The sequence below is a fragment of the Melanostigma gelatinosum genome (assembly GCF_949748355.1).
Source record: "Melanostigma gelatinosum genome assembly, chromosome: 6".
Classification (NCBI taxonomy): Eukaryota; Metazoa; Chordata; class Actinopteri; order Perciformes; family Zoarcidae; genus Melanostigma; species Melanostigma gelatinosum.
Window position 1 is genome coordinate 1,118,203 of NC_136639.1, and position 22,251 is coordinate 1,140,453.

A 22,251-nucleotide genomic window follows, 5' to 3' on the forward strand; every position below is an offset into this window, starting at 1 on the left:
GTTGAAGACGTCGTTTATTTTGGGGAATCTTGATCTGATATTTTAGAAACAATAAAAATGAACCTGCAGATTAATTTAAGACGTAAATTATTTTTATCTGCAGTAACAATGATCAATTTAGAAAACTAGGACTCAAAACAGATAAATATATTTAAAATAATATTTAAACTTTTTCAGCAAGATACAACAAATAAAACAAGAAATATTAAATAATGTTAGAAATTAGAGAGAGATTAGTTAGAGATATATATTTAGAAATCTTCTGCATGTTGGTCCCGACCCAAAGACAAACAATGACGAGACCAATTGTATTTAAACGTGTTTAAAGTACAGGTTTATTTTTTTAAATCAACAGATAAGAAGAAACCCGTCACCGCTTCATCATAATGATAAAATAAAGAATTGAACACAGATTCCAACATGAACATCTTTAATATCTCCTCCCCACATTCTCTCTGTAATGTGCAAATCTAAATCACCAACATGTGACGAACAGACTCCTGGTTAGCTCCTCTGACTCAGCTGCCGGTACAGCTGGATGGTCATCAGCTGGACTTCAGGGTCTCCAGGTTTCAGGTCGATGGCTCTCAGGAACAAGGTCAACGCCTCGTCCAGCTTCCCTTCACCGCTCCTCTGCTTTCCTCTTCTCACCAGCGAGGTGAAGGACTCCTCCTCAACCTTACTGCTCACTTCCTGTGACTCCTCCTCTTTCTCCTCCATGGTACTGCTCACTTCCTGTCCAGACTCCTCTTCCTCCTCCATGTCATTGCTTACTTCCTGTCCAGACTCCTCCTCTTCCATGGTACTGCTCACTTCCTGTCCAGACTCCTCTTCCTCCTCCATGTCATTGCTTACTTCCTGTCCAGACTCCTCCTCTTCCATGGTATTGCTCACTTCCTGTCCAGACTCCTCCTCTTCCTCTGAGTTTAATGTCTCTCCCACCGTATCCTCCAACTGAAGCTCATCACGAGTTGAACCAATGATTTCCTCTTCGTCCGGGTGCCTCCCTGAAACCTCATCGTCTTCTTCTTTATCATCATCATCATCAGCCATGTCGGTGTCTTCAATCATGGACATGATGAAGGACCGGCGTGAGGCCACGGAGGCGTTTCCTCCGACGCTCTTTCTCGACCGGAGAGAGGCGGGGCCTGATTTAGGCGTGGAGGCGCCGAGAATCTCGAAGGAGTTGTTGTGCTGACCCCGATCATCGTCCTCGTCTTCACTGTCATAAATCACCGCTGCGCTCTTCTTCTTGGTGACCACAATGGCGTCGTCCATGGACCGGTCCATCTCAGAGGCCTTACTGAGACTGAGTTTTTCTTCATGTTGACTATCAGAAAGGGATTTATAAACGTCAAAACTGCCCTCCATCTGCAGCTGTGACAGCAGCTTCCTCTCCTCCTCTTCGGTCTCCTGATGATCCAGAACTTCCTGGTCCGATAAGTCACTTTCTTCAAGCTGTAAGTTGAAGTTGCCCTCAAAGGATTCCAGTCCTGAGCTGACTCTGGACTCCGTCTTAGGATCCAAATCCAGCTTCAGGACAGAAAGTCTTTTGTTCTGCAGAGGAGCGAAGTCTTCATCACCGGTTGTGACGTACGGCTCAGACATCACCAAAGAGTCCTCAATCACCTCCTGAGGGGAGGCGTCCTCCTCCTCTTCTATGGAGCTCCTCTCACGCTTGACGGACGGGGGTTTCGGGGAATACAGGTTCTGGTCTGGAAGCTCGTCTCGGCTTCCTTCTAGAACAACGGGTTGTTCTTCGGACATACTCTCATCTACGGTGAGATCAATAACCGGGCTACCATTCTGTTGGACGCGCTCCTTGTCAGAACCAGACTGGTCCAACTCCACAACAACGGGTGACTCGTTGAATGTGTGGTGGGGCTGTGGAAAGGCCGGACGTGGATTCTTTTTCTTGTGAGACTGCTCCCTGTTGTTGTTGGACTCTGGTTGCCTGAGCCAGGCCGGCTCCGTGCTGGACGCCATGCTCTCCGCCAGCTGCATCTGCAGCTCTGACTCGGCCTTCATCAGGTCCTGGGCCTTCTGGACCCGCCCCTCGATGTAGTGGTGCGCCTCCTGGTCCTCCGGTGCCTCATCGTCGTGGTTGACATCGAGGGAGAACATGAGGTCGTGATCGGAGATCCCAAACATCTCCATGGCATGGAGGTGGGCGATGTGCTCGTCCAGTTCGGGGTCCGTCCGCCGGTGTCCGGAGTGCAGCTTTTGGAGCTGCAGCTGCGTGGACGAAGACCGCGTGTCCTCCAGGATGAAGAGCTCCTTCAAGTCTTGCCTGCTGAAGTAACGAAACGGGTTCTTCTTGTCCCCGGTGCTCTGCCGGATGAGGGAGTCCTTGAAGACCTGCCGTCTGTAGATCTTCTCCTCCACCGTGCCGCAGGTGATCAGCCTGTAGATGATCACGTTTTGGGTCTGTCCGATGCGGTACGCTCTGTCCACGGCCTGGGCGTCCGTCGCCGGGTTCCAACTGGGATCGTAGACCACAACTCGGTCGGCTGCTGTCAAAGTGATACCGACTCCTCCGACCTGGGTGGTGAGGAGGAAGACGGAGTAGCTTCGGTCTGTCTGGAAGCGAGTGATGAGCCGCTCTCGCTCTGCGATCTGAGTAATCGTCCCGTCCAGCCTCATCACCTTGAAGCCTCGGTTGCCCAGGATGCGTTCGATGATGTCGAGCACCTTCCTGAAATGAGCGAAGACCAGCGTTCGGTGGCCTTCTTCTCTGAGCCTCTCGAGAAGAGCGAACAGAAAGACCAGTTTCCCGGACTCTGATATCAAGGTGTCGTCGGGGATGTTGGCGATGCTTCCTGGGTCCACCTCCACGTTGCCGTTCTGCTGACCTCCAGCTCTACTTTCCTCCAAGCCCAGCTTGGCTATGGCTGCAGCAGAGAACAGTCTCGGGTGGTCGCACAACTTTTTCATGATGGTGAGTTCGGCCAGAGGCGATCTGGTCGTCATGAGCAGCTCCTTGATGTGGTCCAGAGAGATGAACTGCCTGTAGATGTCCTCCTGGACGGCGCTCAGGTAAGTCCAGACAATCAGGTCGTTCTTCCTCTTCAGCGTCGGCATGATGGCTCCGGAGTCCTTCGGAGGTTTTGGGACTCGGCTGTCTTTGCCTTCCTGTTGTTCTATTTTGTTCTTCTGCACTTCTGCTTTTGTCCTGCGGAGGAAGTAGGGTTGTATTATGGTCATGAGGTTCTCGGACATCCGAGACCCGAGAGCCTTTTCCCCCGGAGTGGCGTCCTTCTCTCTGGCCCGGGTGATGGGGTTCTCATACTCTGTTTTAAATGTTTTAGCTGTCCCCAGGAGAGTGCCGTGGCACGCGAAGTCAAAGAGAGCCCACATTTCGTTCAGGTTGTTCTGGACCGGCGTGCCCGTGAGAAGAATGCGGTTTTCCGACGGTATGGCGTAGGCACTTTTGGCCGATTTGGTGGACCTGTTCTTTATCTTGTGCGCCTCATCCAGGATCACGTAGTCCCACGTGAACTCTCTGCCGTTGTACGACGACAACTGCTGCCAGTTATTCATGATCATAGTGTACGTGGTGATGACGACGCCGCTCTTCCTCTGGACCTTCTCCAGATTCCCGGTCCTCACTTTGCCGGTGCCGTGAAACTCCTTGACCCTCATGCCGGGAGCCCACTTGGCGAACTCCTTGGTCCAGTTGGTGATGAGTGACGTGGGCATGATCAGCAGAGTGTGCTTCGCCAGCTCGTTGTCGTACATCCCGGAGAGGAACGAGATCACCTGGATGGTTTTACCGAGGCCCATGTCGTCCGCCAGGATCCCGCCTTTACGCCCGTCTCTGTGCAGACCGTACAGGAAGGCCACTCCGTGCCTCTGGTAGTCGTAAAGCTTGTCGTACAACTCTTTGAAAAGCATCAAACCGCTGCCGTTAACGTCGACAAAGTCGTCGTCTTCTTCCTCCGACTCGTCCTGAGAAAGATGTTCCTCGATCTTCTTTATCCTGCTTTCAAGCTTCTCGCTCTGCCGGATGTCGTTCGCCAGTTTGAAGAACTCCAGCGCTTTCTTCATGTCTCCTTGTCTGCCGACATCTTTACCGTCTTGAATTAGTCTGAAGGGAAGAAATAGGACATCAGTTGGTTATTAATAAAGACAATCAGTTCTGGTGCAGTTTGGTCCATTCTGGCTGTGACTTCTACTGCACAAAACAACTTGGTTACTTGTTTTAACTTTCAAACTTAAGTTTAGAATAACAATATCTGTTTTGTGGTCTTCATCAACTTTAAAAGGCAAACAAGTCGGTACATTAAACACTTTCCCAAACAGGGTCACAAAAGGCTGTGAAGCTCATCGTTAACTTACCGACATATCTTATGACAAAACATTGAAATGCTAAATAAATCAAACCCAGAGCCTTCACTATATTCCCTAAATGTCCACGTTTAACATCAATGACTTCTGTAACGGAGTTGCACCCCAAACCGGACAGTTTTTAGCTCATGTTTCAATACAATTCACTTACAATGTTGATAAAAATGATCGTGTAATGTTTTCAGTTGATTTAATGGTGTTAAACTGAAGTTAAACTTCGTACCTTTCAAACGAAATATTGTTGTAATTATTACAGTTAGCTTTGCCTTTACCAGAGTCGTTAAAACGATGCCAACACCGGTGAATTAGCCGTGCACTGCTATTGGCCTAATCCGTACGGACTTCTATCCTCGTTGTAAACACTGGCTGCTGCTGTCATCAATGCTGTCAACACATCCGGGACCGTAGTTCTGTCCTTCACAATAAGATATCACGCTTCAACAACTCCAAATGATGCAATAAAAGCTCCTTAATTTCCGTTTGAGCGTATACCACCACCTGCTGGATGTTTTGTTAAACTCTTCTCATGTCAATCACTGGCAAAACACCAGCTGATGTCTGGAATTTAACAATTATGTACACATATTGTGTTTAACAATTATTATCATAACACACAGTGCAGAGTAAGAGTTATATTACAACTAAAAACACAAGTATTCATGATTAAAAAGCTACATTGTTAAAGTGAAAGACAAAACTTGTGCAAATGATTGCAAAGTTCTGTGCAAACATTCATTTAAAAACAAACCAATCAAAAATGAAATTAAAAATCAGGACACAGATGGCATTTAAAGTAATCCTCTTCATCATCCAGCTCCTCGTCCCAGCCCACACACATGGTGTGATACCATGTGTGGCAGCTGTCACACTGGACCCACGACACCAATTTTAACATGCATAGTGATGGGATCCCTCACCAGAGCGTTATTCATAGAGAGCTCTGGTTCCTTGTCCTGTTTGCATTCACGCACAACCAATTTGTTTATGTTTTGCCAGATCACTTTTCCGTTACCTTGTGCATTTGCGATGATTTCCAGGAAAAAGTTGGCTTTAGCCTCACGTAACGTCTGAGTAACTTTATTTCTGCTCGTTGTAAATTGTAATCTGTCGGTACCCAGGCCGGTCTTCAGCGACTGTTTCAACAGTATGTCTCCAGCAGACATGAGCGCTCTACAGTCCTCATTCACCCATGGTACAGTTACCCGTCTTCAGCTTATTTCTCCCTCTGCTGATGAAAGGGGCCGTCATCTCTTTGACTGACCTGTGAAACAGACTCTCAGGGTTCATACATGAGTCATTTGGCCAGTTGTATCCGTGTAAGGCTGCCGCTAGGTTATGTTGCTGGTTGTTTGGTATGAATTCATAACAGGGCGTAGAATTAACTGGTTCTGAAAAGGAGTTGGAGAATCGTGACTCAGTTAATTTTCTGGAGAAAGAATTGCATTGTGATCCGAGAGACCTGTGAGAAGGTTATGAGCGGCTACAATTCTTCCAGGTCTGTTTGAAAACAGCAAATCAATTCTTGTTTTGGAGTGGTCAGTGAACCTGCTGGGGTTTAATCAGCTGGGATAGGTTGAAATGATCCATGGTTTGTTTTAGGATTTTTCTGTCTTTCTTCACATCCCAGTTGATATTAAACTTGAGTGTTCAGCCTGATGAAAGACGGGCAGCGACTCTGCTGTTCTCACGTCAGTTCATTCCAACACTGTGGTAATAATGATGATACAAATACAATCTTATTTCCTAATCATTTGAATTTTGTGTTTTTATGAAGAAAAAAACACAATAAATTACTATAATAAAGTAAAAGTATAACATTTATTATTTTTGATGGTTTTCTGACTTCAGAACGTTAAAATGATTTTTATAATAGATATTGTGGATCCTTGTAGACCAGCTGATGTAATCAAACATCAAAGAGATCTGTATCTCTGAATAATGATCAATAATTTGTAGCCTTTTTAATTTTGTGCTAATCTGATCAGTGACTTTTATGATCCGTTCTTCTTCTATTCATTTAGTAGTTTAATAGAATACAGACGTAGTTTAATAGAATACAGACGTAGTTTAATAGAACACAGACGTAGTTTAATAGAACACAGACGTAGTTTAATATAATAAAGACGTAGTTTAATAGAACACAGACGTAGTTTAATAGAACACAGACGTAGTTTAATAGAATACAGACGTAGTTTAATAGAACACAGACGTAGTTTAATAGAATAAAGACGTAGTTTAATAGAATAAAGACGTACCTGTGGTAGTTGGACTCCATCTGGTCGCCTTCTGAGTCCACAGACAAACACCTGAGGAGACGAGTTCAGGGTTGAAAGACATCAATGATTCATTGATAGAAACTATACTGTGACACAACGATGTACAAATACTTCAAGGCCTTCACTCTAGATACTAATGAAGAAAAAGTACACAATTTTTATCAGCTTCATGTCGTTAAAGTATCAACAATAGCACTGACGCTGACAATTAGCACTGATGCTACCTGTTAGCTCGCCGTAGCGTTAGCAGTAAACACTCATCCAGTTTCTTGGAAATCTCCGCAACGTCGCCGTTATGCTGAAGGACATCCATCCCGACAAAGTGAGCTTCTCACCGGCAAGAAACAACTAAGAAGACTCGGTGTTTTTTTCGGAGGAGAGAATCCGAAACAAACACTCGTAAATGAGCGAGTTTATTTCACGGTAACGTTGCTGCTGCTGTGTGTTGTTGTGTTTTTTGAACGGAGCAGCTTCTGGCCCGCCAAAATATTTCCAGCGAATCAGAGAGGACGCTGTAACGCGTTAACGCAGTTGTCCAATCGGGTGGCAGGGGAAAAAATACAAGTAGAGCAGGCGGGATCAACAGCACAGCCAATGAGCAGCATGTATGCAGGCCGGAAAGAGAAAGCAGTTCTTCTTCTCTTTCTTTTAAACTGTATTGTATTGAAACAAATATACATTACAACGTTTTTTGGGTTAAACTAACGTCTTTTCTGGCAGAAAAACATCGTGTGTAGCCCAAATAATATTACTTTATAATTACAAACATGTACCAGGGGAACTACTGACTGTACAATTCAAAAAATACTATTTCCCACTGTTACACACCCTTAAACATCTTTTCTCTTTTAATATACAATTGTAACTGTAATAACATACTTGTTTTAACGTACTGTTATTTGTTTATCATAGTTTATTGTAATTTGTAATTATGTCTCATATTATTACACTGTTTTAATTGTTATGCGCTGTTATGCATTGTTATGCGCCAATCACCTGTTCAAATTCCTTGTATGTGTAACTTGGTAATAAACAGTTCTGGTTCTGGTTCTGGTTATGTTCTGTTCTCCAGGACTTCATAAAGAACTCTTCTGCCTCTCTTCCGTTTATACACTTTTTCTAAGCTTCTCTTTGTAAAGTAAAGGATAAGGACAAGGATAAGGTGAAGGATGTTTAGTCATCGTACGAACATACAAGGACATTTAGTTGGCGACTCATCAGTACAGCAGCAACAGTTAAAAAGTGTATAAAACATTAAGACAAGACGATTTAAAAACAAGACATTCAATAAATATATATTGTCTGTATTTTGTCTTCTTCTGTTGTTTCCATTGAGCAGATGTGGTGTAGTTGCCTCCTAAAGGTGTGTAGCACTCAGAGGCATCTATTAATGAAATATAATGTAATAATCACATGTTTCCACAAGTGTATAATGAATATATTTATAATAACAACAAAATGACTGTGTATTTAATGTGACTAATGTCATAAAGTCTTGACGTCTTCTATATGAAGTTTATTCATTTGTTTTTGGTTTGTTTGTTATTTTTATTTATAAATAATAACATTATTATTGTGTTTAAATGATGTCATAAAGTCATGCTGTTACACACTCCGGTACACTAGCTGGCAGCACGCAGCTTAAACGTTGGCTTGTAGTCCACATAAACTGAAGAAGAAGAAGAAATCGAACGCACCTTCTGCTTGTCAACAGCCGGTCACAGTGCGTGCTGAGCGGCCGTATGGCGCCGTGGTTTACGGGAATCAAACCGTGTCGTTATTCGTTTTCTCCGGCTGAGGTTTAGACGAACAACCGATCAAACATGGCTCATCTCTCTCAAAACCCCGCTGACAAAGAGAGGTGAGATCTTGTAGAAGCTAGCCTGTTAGCCTAGCTAAAGCTAAAGCTCTCGAGCTGACGAGCCCGTACAGAAGATGTGTGGATTTAAGGAGAACTCTTATTTCTGTGAACATGACTTGCTTTTTATTGGTTTCTGTAACAAGCATGTCGATGTTAAAGGGTCGCTCTTCAATTCGGCGTTCATTTAATTTGGGTTTTAGCTTTTAATCGCAACAAAAAAACGACCTTTTGTTGGTTTACGGTTCATTAAAACCTTCTACGTTGAAGAGAAGTGAGGGTGGGAGGAACGTTAACTAGTTTAACTCGTAAACCGAGTTACCTGTTCAGCACTACAACACTTCAGAGTGACAGTTTGTAATGTGTTTAGATGTAAAGACCGGTTTCAGGAGGTCTTCTGTGGAAACGGTCCACGTGTTGAAGTGGTCTGTTTCTACAGGGAGTCTGGTGTGTCGGTGCAGACCTTTAGCATGACGTGGATGAGGGCTCCTTTAACTCAATATATGACGCTTCATTATTGATCCCTCCGTTTTGTTGTGTTCGTTTGACAAATATGTTCGATTTCACAACAGAAACAGAAAATTGTAAAACCGGAAAAAGTTTATTTTGAACCATGCCATTATTTTTGGAGATGGAATACATTATTTAACCCTTTTACATCACATCACAGTGATATCGTTTAACAATATACCAAACAAATAATCTACATTTCTTCATGTTTTTATCTCAAAATCAATCTTTTCTTCTAAAACAGAATGTAAACTGAGCTCCTGTACCGATCAATAACATCATGGCGTCAGTGGACCTGTGACTGTTAGACTTCTTCAGAGGTCCAATCGGCTCTGCTGACAGCAGACTAGTCAAAGTTTGTGATTGGTCATATGCTGCAAGCGCCGCCCCCTTATGTTGAAGGCGCTTATAGACACAGATTGACAAACCCCGGTTGATTTAAAGAGTTTAGAACCAGCTCCGTAGGACTGTTTTAACTTGTGTGTTGTGTTCCAGGTTCATCTGCGTCTATCCGATCTACATCAACAGTAAGAAGACTCTGGCAGAAGGACGAAGGATCCCAACAGAGAAGGTTCCTCCATCTTTACTGTTTGATTTATCCACCTTTAGATGAGCTGCTGGTGGTTAACTGATGGGTTGGTTTGATTTATCCACCTGTAGACGAGCTGTTGCGTAATGTTCTCATTGTGTGTCTTTAGGCGGTGGAGAACCCGTCCTGTGCTGAGATCAGAGACGTGCTGACGGCCGCTGGGATGAACGTCTACGTGGAAGTAAGAAGAAGAGTAACTCAGTCAAGAAGATAATGTGTATATTTATACATAAAACTTGTGTGTTCCAGAGCAAAATGCACCCCAGAGAGTGGAACAGAGACGTCCAGTTCAGAGGTCGCGTCAGAGTTCAGGTGAAGCAGGAAGACGGAAGCTTCTGTCTGGACAAGTTCACGTCCCGTAAGTCCTCCAGTCTCTGTGAGACATTTTGTCCTAAACAGGAGACGACCTCCTGTTCTTCAAAGCATCGTGTGTTAAAGCTGCATTCTCTCTCGTGTCCACCAGGGGGCGACTCCTCTGGTTGTATAGAAGTCTATAGAAAATGACTCTACTTCTCTCTTGATTTATTACCTCAGTAAACATTGTAAACATGAGTTTATGTCTCAATCTCTAGTTTCAAGTCTTCTTCAATACAGCATGATGTTCATTTAGTACATTATGGTCCATTTAGAGTCACACAGACCATAAAGCAGGGGATGCTTTAGGGCGGGGCTACACGCTGATTGACAGGTCTGATTGACAGGTAGGGAGCTGATGTTTATTTACAGGTAGGGAGCTGATGTTGTTGTTGTTTATTTACAGGTAGGGAGCTGATGTTGTTGTTGTTTATTTACAGGTAGGGAGCTGATGTTGTTGTTGTTTATTTACAGGTAGGGAGCTGATGTTGTTGTTGTTTATTTACAGGTAGGGAGCTGATGTTGTTGTTGTTGTTCATTTACAGGTAGGGAGCTGATGTTGTTGTTGTTGTTTATTTACAGGTAGGGAGCTGATGTTGTTGTTGTTTATTTACAGGTAGGGAGCTGATGTTGTTGTTGTTTATTTACAGGTAGGGAGCTGATGTTGTTGTTTATTTACAGGTAGGGAGCTGATGTTGTTGTTGTTTATTTACAGGTAGGGAGCTGATGTTGTTGTTGTTGTTTATTTACAGGTAGGGAGCTGATGTTGTTGTTTATTTACAGGTAGGGAGCTGATGTTGTTGTTTATTTACAGGTAGGGAGCTGATGTTGTTGTTTGTTTACAGGTAGGGAGCTGATGTTGTTGTTGTTTGTTTACAGGTAGGGAGCTGATGTTGTTGTTGTTTATTTACAGGTAGGGAGCTGATGTTGTTGTTGTTTATTTACAGGTAGGGAGCTGATGTTGTTGTTGTTTATTTACAGGTAGGGAGCTGATGTTGTTGTTGTTTATTTACAGGTAGGGAGCTGATGTTGTTGTTGTTTATTTACAGGTAGGGAGCTGATGTTGTTGTTGTTGTTCATTTACAGGTAGGGAGCTGATGTTGTTGTTGTTGTTTATTTACAGGTAGGGAGCTGATGTTGTTGTTGTTTATTTACAGGTAGGGAGCTGATGTTGTTGTTTATTTACAGGTAGGGAGCTGATGTTGTTGTTTATTTACAGGTAGGGAGCTGATGTTGTTGTTTATTTACAGGTAGGGAGCTGATGTTGTTGTTTATTTACAGGTAGGGAGCTGATGTTGTTGTTTATTTACAGGTAGGGAGCTGATGTTGTTGTTTATTTACAGGTAGGGAGCTGATGTTGTTGTTTATTTACAGGTAGGGAGCTGATGTTGTTGTTTGTTTACAGGTAGGGAGCTGATGTTGTTGTTTGTTTACAGGTAGGGAGCTGATGTTGTTGTTGTTTATTTACAGGTAGGGAGCTGATGTTGTTGTTGTTTATTTACAGGTAGGGAGCTGATGTTGTTGTTGTTTATTTACAGGTAGGGAGGTGATGTTCTACGTAGCGGAGATGATCCCTAAACTAAAGACCCGGACCCAGAAGAGTGCAGGAGGAGACACCAGCTCTCAGCAGGGAGATGGAGGAAAGAAGAGCAAGAAGAAGAAGAAATAGACTCAAAGAAATCACATGATCTTCTTCTTCTTCTTCTTCTTCTTTATATATGAAGTCAGCGTCTGAGTTACAGTGGAGACGGTTCTGTTCTTGTTTTCTTTGTAAGGCTTTGTTCTAAACCCAGAGACTCAGCAGCTGTCTGTGTTTCCACTGATCATCTCTGACTCTGATCAGATATTATTTCGTTGGTGATGAACACCTCGGTCCTCTTCCTCCACATGTTGTTCCTTCATTGAGTCTCTTTAGAAGAATAAAAGTAAATTTTCTCACAGTTTGGTTTCATCTGTGGCGCTCAACTGAATGTTAACATCCGACCACTGTGCTTTTAAACATGTAATCAGTAAAGATATTTCATCAAAGTGAGATGTTCTTCTGGAACATTGAAGAGTAAGAACACACAAACATGGTGAACCTTTGAAATAAAACACGACTCCACATTTTGATAAAATTTCTGCTTTCATATGAACTTGTCTCTGGATGTTAAATATGAATGATCTGAATGTAAAAAGAACATTAACATAAGAAATCATGAGGCGTACTGACGTTAATATGTATTTTATTCTCTAACATTCAGAGTACAAACTCTTTAAATCAACATGAAAAAATTATTCTAATTTTGATTACTTAAATTATTTTAATGTTTTAATTCCGTTTTTACTTTTTATTATTGGTTATTTTCAGGTTTCAGACATTTTGTATCTAAAAAAGTAAAAAATGAATTCATCAAAAAAATAATATAAGTTAAAGTAAAATCCCGATTTAAACGGTAAAGCTAAGATAACAGTCTGCGTGATGTAAAAAAATATCAGCTTCCGGTCACGTTTACGTGCCCCCGGATGTGACGCCGCCTCGCGGCTTTCTGTATACGGTTACTAGGCAACAGTGTTTCTGCGTCTCTTGACTAGCTCGCCTCACTTGAACCGGACGGATGGCCGGTCCTCTCGTAGACTCGACCCGGGCTCCGGTGGCCTTCGGGCGGCGCGCGGTGCCGAAGCTGTTCGAGGATCTTCTGCGGCCGGAGGCGGACACGAGGCTCCGGGCTCTGGGTTCACTCTGCAACCTGATCCACCACGACCACGAGCGGGTCTACCAGACCAGCAGAGGGGGTAACGCTACACTTTATACAATATTAATATATAGCTATATATATAAATGGTGTGTGTGTGTGTGTGTGTGTATATATATATATATATATACCATTTATATATATATATACCATTTATATATATATATATATTAATATATATATATAAATGGTATATATATATAATATTAATATATATAATATATATATATATATATAAATGATATATATATATATACATACAAACATATATATATATATATATATATATGTGTGTGTGTGTATATATACAAACATATATATATATATATATATATATATATATATATATATATATATACAAACATATATATATATCTGTATATATATATGTGTGTGTATATATATACAAACATATATCTATATATATATATCTATATATATATATAGATATATATACATATATATATATATCTATATATATATATGTATATATATATATATATACATATACATATATATATATATATATATATGTATATGTATATATATATATATATGTATATGTATCTGTATATATATATGTGTGTGTATATATATATACAAACATATATATATATATATATATATATGTATATATATGTATATGTATATATATGTATATGTATATATCTATATATATATATACATATATATATATATGTGTGCACGTGAGCTCTAATCCCAATTCTGGACATTACCTTACCAACATTATGCAAACAGCGCCCTCTGGTGGCGAGATACAATGAGCGTGACAACCAACCCCGTTCTCTACATCTGACTTTCCTTTGAGTTCATTTGTTTTTAAGGATTTAAATGTTCATGCACAGAATTTGCATTTATGCAGTTATGTTGTATATATGTATAATCATATTATTACATATGAAGGAAAGAGATTTACTCTACGATGGGAGGAACAATTAAATCAGACTTCATTTTGCGGCTCCTGTCTACAGAAGGCTGATTCTTCTTCTTCTTCTTGTGAATCTTTTTTTCTTCTTCTGCAGGTTTTATGGAGCAGCTGAAGGTTTTGTTGGAGGATGAAGATTCTTCTGTCAGAACAAAAACCTGCGAGTTGCTTCACCTGCTGACCTCACACAGCATGGGCAGGTAGAGAGACAGACAGACAGACAGGAGGACATATATATATATATACACACAGCATGGGCAGGTAGAGAGACAGACAGGAGAGACAGGAGGGGGACAGACAGACAGACAGACAGACAGACAGGAGGACATATATATATATATATATATATATACACAGCATGGGCAGGTAGACAGACAGACAGACAGACAGGAGGACATATATATATATATATACACACAGCATGGGCAGGTAGAGAGACAGACAGGAGGACATATATATATATATATATATATATATATACACAGCATGGGCAGGTAGCGAGACACACAGGAGAGACAGGAGGGGGACAGACAGACAGACAGACAGGAGGGGGACAGACAGGAGAGACAGACAGGAGGGGGACAGACAGACAGACAGACAGGAGACAGACAGACAGGAGACAGACAGTCAGTCAGACAGACAGGAGAGTAATGAGTGTGATGAACTACAGCGTGATGAAGATGAGTTTTAAAGGAGCCCTCTCAGACTGATGCACACACAGTACATGTATTACTTGTAGTACTTGTAGTACTTGTAGTACTTGTAGTCCTGGTTGTAGTCCCCGGTGTCTCTAGTACTTGTAGTACTTGTAGTACTTGTAGTCCTGGTTGTAGTCCCCGGTGTCTCTAGTACTTGTAGTACTTGTAGTACTTGTAGTACTTGTAGTCCTGGTTGTAGTCCCCGGTGTCTCCAGCAGGAGGCGGTATCACTCCGCAGTAAAAGGTGTCTCTCTTGTCTCCTCCTCCCTCAGACAGGCCCTCCTCTCCTCCTCCCTCCTCCCTCCTCTCTCTCAGCTGCTGGATGACTCCTCCCCCTCCTGCAGGAGGAGCGTCCTCCGCGTGCTGGACCGCCTCGCGCTGCTGCCGGCAGGTAAACTCACCTGATCACAACTCCTATAAGTTATCATCGTTCTCCTAAAAGATGAAGAGCAGGCTGCGTGGTTCTATTGAAGAATATATCACTGAATATATTCATAATACCTCACTGAACATATTCATAATACCACACTGAACATATTCATAATACCACACTGAACATATTCATAATACCTCACTGAACATATTCATAATACCTCACTGAATATATTCATAATACCTCACTGAACATATTCATAATACCTCACTGAACATATCGAAAGTTACGAACGTAGCTACGGTTCTATGAATCCTGGATGACCGCCAGAGGCAGTGCTTAACACTGGATGTATTCCGTCTCGCGCATGCGCAGGTCGAATATTTATATCAACAAAGTCACTCGTGACCTCAGGTGACTCCCGTCGTCTATAAGTTCCGGTGTCATCCTGAGTTCAGTCCTATGGAATCTTCTCGCGAGTTCACGGGATTCCGAGTGACCAAGAACTCTGGCGGTCATCCAGGATTCATAGAACCGTAGTTACGTTCGTAACTTTCGTTCTATTTCATCCTTACTGACCGCCAGAGGCAGTGCTTAACACTGGATGACTTATACCAAAAGAGTCACGAGGAATCACAAGTACCCACCTTGTATAGTTCAGGCAGAGGAAGCTGGCCAAAGAACCCTCCCCAGTGGGTGAGGGGTGGCAACGTTCACTCTGTAGTGTCTGGTGAAGGTGCTCGGTGAGGCCCATGAGGCCGCAGCACATATATCCTCCACTGGCACACCTCTCAGGGCTGCCCATGACGTGGAGACACTCCTGGTAGAGTGGTCCCTCACTCCGGATGGTAGCGGACGGTCGCTCGCCTTGTATGCCTGGGCAATGGCTTCCACTATCCAGTGGGACAGGCGCTGTTTCGAAAGAGCACAGCCCTTCTTAGGCCCACCATAACTGACAAAGAGCTGCTCCGACCGCCGTATGCAAGCGGTGGCCTCCACATAAGCTCGGAGGGCCCGCACTGGGCATAGCAGCCTTGACCTCTCCTCACCCGATGGGGGGTCAAACTCCGCAAGCTGGATAGGCTGGTTGATATGAGAGCGTGTCAGCACCTTTGGGAGAAACGCTGCATTAGGCCACAAAGTAACCCCCGATCCATCTGAGTTCCACCTCAGACACGATTCACTCACCGACAGGGCATGCAGCTCGCCTACACGTTTAGCCGACGTGATGGCGAGGAGAAACACCGTTTTGGTTGCCAGCCATCTCGGCTCTGCCCGTGCCAGGGGTTCAAAAGGAGGCAAGCACAGGGTGTCCAATACCAAATGTAGGTCCCATGCCGGGGCCTTCGGGGCGTTTGGGGGACGCAACCGCCGAGCACCCTTTAGGAAGAGGGACACCAGTCTGTGGCTCCCTAGTGTGCCATTGTCGACCCTAGCATGGTGCCATGAAAGAGCGGCCACGTACACCCTCAGGGTAGCGGGAGCCCGGCCCTTATCTAACAGGGACTGCAGAAACTCAAGTACCACAGGTACGGGGCACTGCACCGGGTCCTCGTTCCGAACCACACACCAGGCAGAAAACAGCCCCCACCTGTTTTCGTACTGCAGCCGGGTAGACGGTGCCCTGGCATTCAGGATCGTTCTTCTGACTGGCTCTATGCAGCCAGTCAGCAGCTGGTCGGGCCCTCCAGCGGCCAGACCCATAGTTGGAGGCGGCTGGGATTGGGATGCCAAATCTGACCCCCTAGCTGCGACAGGAGATCCCTCCTGTCGGGGAGGTGCCAGGGTGTCCCGCAGCAGAGTCTGTGCAGTAGGGAGAACCAGATCCTGGCTGGCCATAAGGGGGCCACTAACAAGAGTCTGTGGCCCTCTTGAAGGACTCTGAGAAGTGTTGGCAAGATCAGAGGGACCGGTGGAAAGGCATAAAGAAGCCCCTGTGGCCACGTGTGAGCCAGGGCATCCTGACCCAGAGGACTGGTCCTCTCCGTCAGGGAGAACCAATGGGGACAGTGGGTCGACCTCTCCGAGGCAAAGAGATCCACCTCTGCTCTGCCGAAGAGACCCCAAATGCTCTGCACCACCTCTGGATGGAGCCGCCACTCCCCCGGTGGAGGCTTGTGACGGGACAGAAAATCTGCGACCTGGTTCCGTTCCCCTGGTAGGTACATTGCCCGAAGGCTGGTAAGACGAGGGGCAGCCCAGGTGAGAAGGGCACGGGCTACCCGTAGCAATTCTGCAGATCTGGTGCCCCCTTGATGGTTGATGTGAAACACCGCCGAGGTGTTGTCCGACCGAACAAGCACATGCTTGCCCCTCAAGTATGGCAGAAAATGCTTGAGCGCTAGGTGCACAGCCCGTAGCTCTAGAACATTGACATGCTCTATGTGGTCTTGAGCAGACCACTGCCCCTGAGCAGTCCTGTTCTGCCACACTGCACCCCATCCTGAGAGGCAGGCATCTGTTGTGACCACCTCTCTGCGGAATGGGACCGAACCCATGGGGACACCCTTCGTCAGGTATGCCCGCTCCCTCCATGGGGATAGGGCGAGTAGGCACTGCTCCGATACTACTATTGCCCTGTATCTGTGCCACTCGGCATTCAAGTGAAAGCTGTTCAGCCATCTCTGCAGGGGTCGCAGTGACAGCAACCCTAATGGAACGACCGCCGAGGCGGCTGTCAGTCTGCCCAATAGGCGGAGAAAAAGAATGTAGGGCACCCGCCTGCCCCCTTGGAAGGGAGAGAGGCTGTGGAGGATGTCGTCCACCCTTCGGGGTGACGGACAGGCACTCATAGTGACTGTATCCAGAGCCACACCAATGAAGGTGATGCTCTGAGAAGGGCTCAGGGAGCTCTTCTCCATGTTTACCCTGAGGCCCAACCGGGCCGCGTGAGAAAGAAGGCGAGCAGTGTCCTGCGCCGCCTGAAGCTGGGATGGCGCACAGATCAGCCAATCGTCCAAGTACGGCAGTATTCTCATGCCCTGTGATTGCAGGGGGAAAGGGCAGCAGTGACACACCTTGTGAACACCCGTGGGGAGAGGGAGAGCCCGAATGGGAGCACCCTGAACTGGAAGTGACCGCCTTGAAAGGCGAAGCGGAGAAACCGCCTGTGGTGAGGTACGATGGGAACATGGAAATAGGCATCCGCCAGGTCGACAGACGTGAACCAGTCTCCCCTGGAAACCGCCCGAAGGACGTCTGCTGTGGTCAGCATGTGAAATGGCAAGACCCTCAGGAACTTGTTTAGTCCCCTCAGGTCCAGGATTGGGCGCAGTCCGCCGCCTCTCTTTTTCACAAGAAAGTAAGTTGAGTAGAACCCCCCGGGCTGTGACAGGGGGTCCACCCTCTCGATTGCACCCTTGACCAGGAGCGTGGCTAACTCCTGGTTGAGGGCTAGGGATTTTACCGGATCGGAGATACTGGTCATTGTGACCCGGCTGGAGGTTGGTGGCCGGCGTCGGAACTGAAGCTTGTACCCCCGGGTTAGGGTGGACACCACCCAGGGGTCTAACGCATGAGCTGCCCAGTAGCTGATGTGCTGCTGGGAGAAATAACCGACAGCTGGCCGGGAGACATCATCTCCTGTACCCCCTGCCTCTCGAGGCTCGGGGGGGGGGCCTGGTAGTCCCCAAGGCCGGAGGTTGTCTAGGGGGAACGTAGGTAGGGTTTTGTGGGTAGCGGTCCGGCCTCCCAGCGGTACGCTGAGGCCTGTGGCGACTACTGGGGTGAGCCGGGGGCTGAAAATGGCCCCGGGTGGCTAGAGTAGGACCCCTACGTCTGCGGGGTGCGGGCATGTCCCTGCGAAGACCAGAGAACTGCCGCCTGGTCTGGCTAGCTTCAACAGTCCGCTGAAGCGCCTGTATAGCAGCTGACCCAAACAGCTCACCCGGTTCCACTGGGAGAGTACGGAGGGTCCTCCTACATGCCTCAGACAGGGGTGACTGCGCCAGCCAAACCTGGCGGCGAGTCTGGACCAGGGTGGACATCAGCCGTCCAAGTTCCCTCGACATGAGCGCAAACGCCTGCAGTGAGGCATCACTGAGGCTGGTTGCGGAGGCATCGGAAGTAGACTGCTGCAGAGAAGCTGAGAGGCCAAGCATGAGGTGGGAGAGGGAGTTGCCAATACGACCCATGCGTGCTGCTGTGTCATAAGCCCTGGATAACATGTCATCCGTGACCCGACATTGGGGTCGAGGGCACCTGGCATCGGGCCTCAGGGTCTCCTCAGGGGAAACTATGAGGGACGCAATAGTCGGCTCAACAGCTGGCATACGGGTGAGGCCAAACTTTGCCGCGTCCTGCATGGCCGCCAGGGTTCGGCCCTCTGATGTAAGATGGGACAGAGCCCTGGTGTCCCTCCAGCATGCATGTAGCTCCCTCAGATATTCCTCGGAGGGCGGAACAGCAAAGGTGGTAGGGGCGAGAACACGCCTGAAGAAGGCACTCGCAGGCTGGGGTTCCGGCTGCTGCGTATCTAAGTGCAGGCGTGCCAGTGCCATGCGAATGACAGACCCCATGGAGCTATCGACTGCACCTTCCGAAGAGCCCTGAGCTGAGGAACGGGAGGCAGGTCCAGAAGCCTGGGAGGGCTGCTCTTCACTGTACTCAGTAAAGAGCGTGGCTGACGCCGCCAGTGACATCACGTCCTCCTCTGAGCAAAGCTCAGCCGCGGGTGGATCTGGCGCTTCCGCCCCCCCTACACTGGGTTGGAGGGCCAGTAGAAGCGACTTCATCTGAGCTAGCTCGGAGGTCAGCAGATCCACTCTAGAAGACAGCCCGCTGGGTTTAGCCCTCTTGGAGGGAGCCCCTGCAGTTTCTGCGGCCCTGCGCTTGGAACGGGTAGGTCGGGCTGGATTCAGCTGACCCGACAGGGGGAGGTCGACCATACCAGTCAGGCGTTCCGCCTCGGCGAGCCTAGCAGTCCTTACTGCTTGAGGCATGATGCCACAGTTCATGCATGGGTTCTCAGAGAGGCCCTCCCTCAGATGCTCGATGCCAAGGCAAGCGGGGCAGAGGTCATGGCCATCATCAGGCTGCAGAGGAGCCATACAGGTCCTACAGCCGGGAAAGTCAAACATGGCCGACTCTCTAGGCCAGTCTGAGCGGATGCTCTGCTGAATGTTTGAGAGCGGCCGGGGACAGTCAGTGAGGGGAGTGAGGACACTCTCTTAACTCAGATAGTTGCGGCCGATATTGGCGTCCCACCAGTTAGCCTGAGCGAGAGCACTCTGCCACTGCGAAAACAGGTCAGGAGAACAGTCCTTCTAGCGAGAGGGGAGCGAGGACACTCCTCACTTGGATAACTGCTGTAGCTATTGGTGTCCCACCAGTTAGCATGAGCGAGAGCACTCTGCCACTGTGAACAGGTCAGGAGAACAGTCCTTCTAGCAAGAGGGGAGCGAGGACACTCCTCAATTGGATAACTGCTGTAGCTATTGGTGTCCCACCAGTTAGCCTGAGCGAGAGCACTCTGCCACTGTGAACAGGTCAGGAGACCAGTCCTTCTAGCAAGAGGGGAGCGAGGACACTCCTCACTTGGATAACTGCTGTAGCTATTGGTGTCCCACCAGTTAGGCTGAGCGAGAGCACTCTGCCACTGTGAACAGGTCAGGAGAACAGTCCTTCTAGCAAGAGGGGAGCGAGGCCACTCCTCACTTGGATAACTGCTGTAGATATTGGTGTCCCACCAGTTAGCCCGAGCGAGAGCACTCTGCCACTGTGAACAGGTCAGGAGAACAGTCCTTCTAGCAAGAGGGGAGCGAGGACACTCCTCACTTGGATAACTGCTGTAGATATTGGTGTCCCACCAGTTAGCCTGAGCGAGAGCACCCTGCCTGTGAAAATAGGTAAATAACACCGTCCTTCTAGTGAGAGGGGAGCGGGGACACTCTCTCCACTAGGATAGTTGCTGCAGATAATAGTAGATACGATAGATAGCTGCTGGAACTCCTGGTGTGCTACCAGTTAGCCTGAGCGAGGGCACTCCGCTAACTGTGATATCCGCTAACTGATATGGCCGTAATGTTCTCACAACAATTAATGGACACAATCAGAGTATTTAGCTTAGACACGAGTATCAGCTCAGTCGAATAAGCCGGCGAACGCTCCTGATCCGGCCGCTTATGTTTACTGTGACGGCCCGCCCCTCGATTAGCTAGAGCGGAACGCTCTGCAAACCGAGGAACAACAACGAACAATGGTTAACAATGTCAGTCGATCTCACCGATTGCTGCCCATTCGGGTCCGCCCGACCCAGACTGGGGCTCGATGGTCCGTACGGCGCCGACGCCGTTCCCTCCCAAGAGGGACCGCTTGTCGCAGCCTTTGGAGGGCGAAGATCCGCAACCCCGACCGGTGGTCACAAGGCTACCGCGACAAACTTTAACATATCTTGCTCTTAGACAAAATATATATTTTTTCGACTACCATGGTAGTCAACCTGCGTAGCGAGAAGAAAAAAAGGACTGAACTCAGGATGACACCGGAACTTATAGACGACGGGAGTCACCTGAGGTCACGAGTGACTTTGTTGATATAAATATTCGACCTGCGCATGCGCGAGACGGAATACATCCAGTGTTAAGCACTGCCTCTGGCGGTCAGTAAGGATGAAATAGAATCATAATACCTCACTGAACATATTCATAATACCTCACTGAATATATTCATAATACCTCACTGAACATATTCATAATACCTCACTGAATATATTCATAATACCTCACTGAACATATTCATAATACCTCACTGAACATATTCATAATACCTCACTGAATATATTCATAATACCTCACTGAACATATTCATAATACCTCACTGAATATATTCATAATACCTCACTGAACATATTCATAATACCTCACTGAATATATTCATAATACCTCACTGAACATATTCATAATACCTCACTGAACATATTCATAATACCTCACTGAACATATTCATAATACCACACTGAACATATTCATAATACCTCACTGAATATATTCATAATACCTCACTGAATATATTCATAATACCACACTGAACATATTCATAATACCACACTGAATATATTCATAATACCTCACTGAACATATTCATAATACCACACTGAACATATTCATAATACCACACTGAACATATTCATAATACCTCACTGAACATATTCATAATACCTCACTGAACATATTCATAATACCTCACTGAACATATTCATAATACCTCACTGAACATATTCATAATACCTCACTGAATATATTCATAATACCTCACTGAACATATTCATAATACCACACTGAACATATTCATAATACCTCACTGAACATATTCATAATACCTCACTGAACATATTCATAATACCTCACTGAATATATTCATAATACCTCACTGAACATATTCATAATACCTCACTGAATATATTCATAATACCTCACTGAACATATTCATAATACCTCACTGAACATATTCATAATACCTAACTGAACATATTCATAATACCTCACTGAACATATTCATAATACCTCACTGAACATATTCATAATACCTCACTGAACATATTCATAATACCTCACTGAACATATTCA

General features: G+C 45.9%; 3 protein-coding genes across 5 annotated transcripts in view; 2 read left to right on the top strand and 1 right to left on the bottom strand.

Annotated features, from left to right (window-relative positions):
* Positions 1-318: 318 nt before the first annotated feature.
* Positions 319-7,065, bottom strand: ercc6l (excision repair cross-complementation group 6-like). 2 transcript variants are annotated; one of them, XM_079270072.1, is made up of 3 exons: positions 6,848-7,065; positions 6,603-6,653; positions 319-4,087 (listed from the first exon to the last, which is right to left on the bottom strand). In XM_079270072.1, exons 1-3 carry the CDS (start codon positions 6,934-6,936, stop codon positions 505-507), a joined length of 3,723 nt encoding a protein of 1,240 aa, XP_079126198.1. In that variant the 5' UTR covers positions 6,937-7,065; the 3' UTR covers positions 319-504. The 2 variants fall into 2 exon arrangements, with proteins under 2 accessions (XP_079126198.1, XP_079126199.1); XM_079270073.1 differs by lacking the exons at positions 6,603-6,653; positions 6,848-7,065 and adding an exon at positions 5,360-5,512.
* A 1,240-nt stretch (positions 7,066-8,305) lies between these two features.
* srp19 (signal recognition particle 19) lies at positions 8,306-11,614 on the top strand. The gene is made up of 5 exons (XM_079269878.1): positions 8,306-8,484; positions 9,487-9,562; positions 9,690-9,761; positions 9,830-9,938; positions 11,473-11,614. The coding sequence occupies exons 1-5, from the start codon at positions 8,447-8,449 to the stop codon at positions 11,601-11,603; spliced, it is 426 nt and encodes a 141-aa protein (XP_079126004.1). The 5' UTR covers positions 8,306-8,446; the 3' UTR covers positions 11,604-11,614.
* A 917-nt stretch (positions 11,615-12,531) lies between these two features.
* Positions 12,532-22,251, top strand: part of LOC306778886 (radial spoke head 14 homolog) — a gene marked incomplete at both ends in the record, with an annotated part of 13,167 nt that continues 3,447 nt past the window's right edge. For both annotated transcript variants that reach the window (XM_079270609.1, XM_079270610.1), the window contains 3 exons: positions 12,532-12,709; positions 13,713-13,815; positions 14,586-14,704. In XM_079270609.1, the coding sequence (XP_079126735.1) occupies positions 12,532-12,709; positions 13,713-13,815; positions 14,586-14,704 (400 nt within the window). The remainder of the gene's footprint in view (positions 12,710-13,712; positions 13,816-14,585; positions 14,705-22,251) is intronic.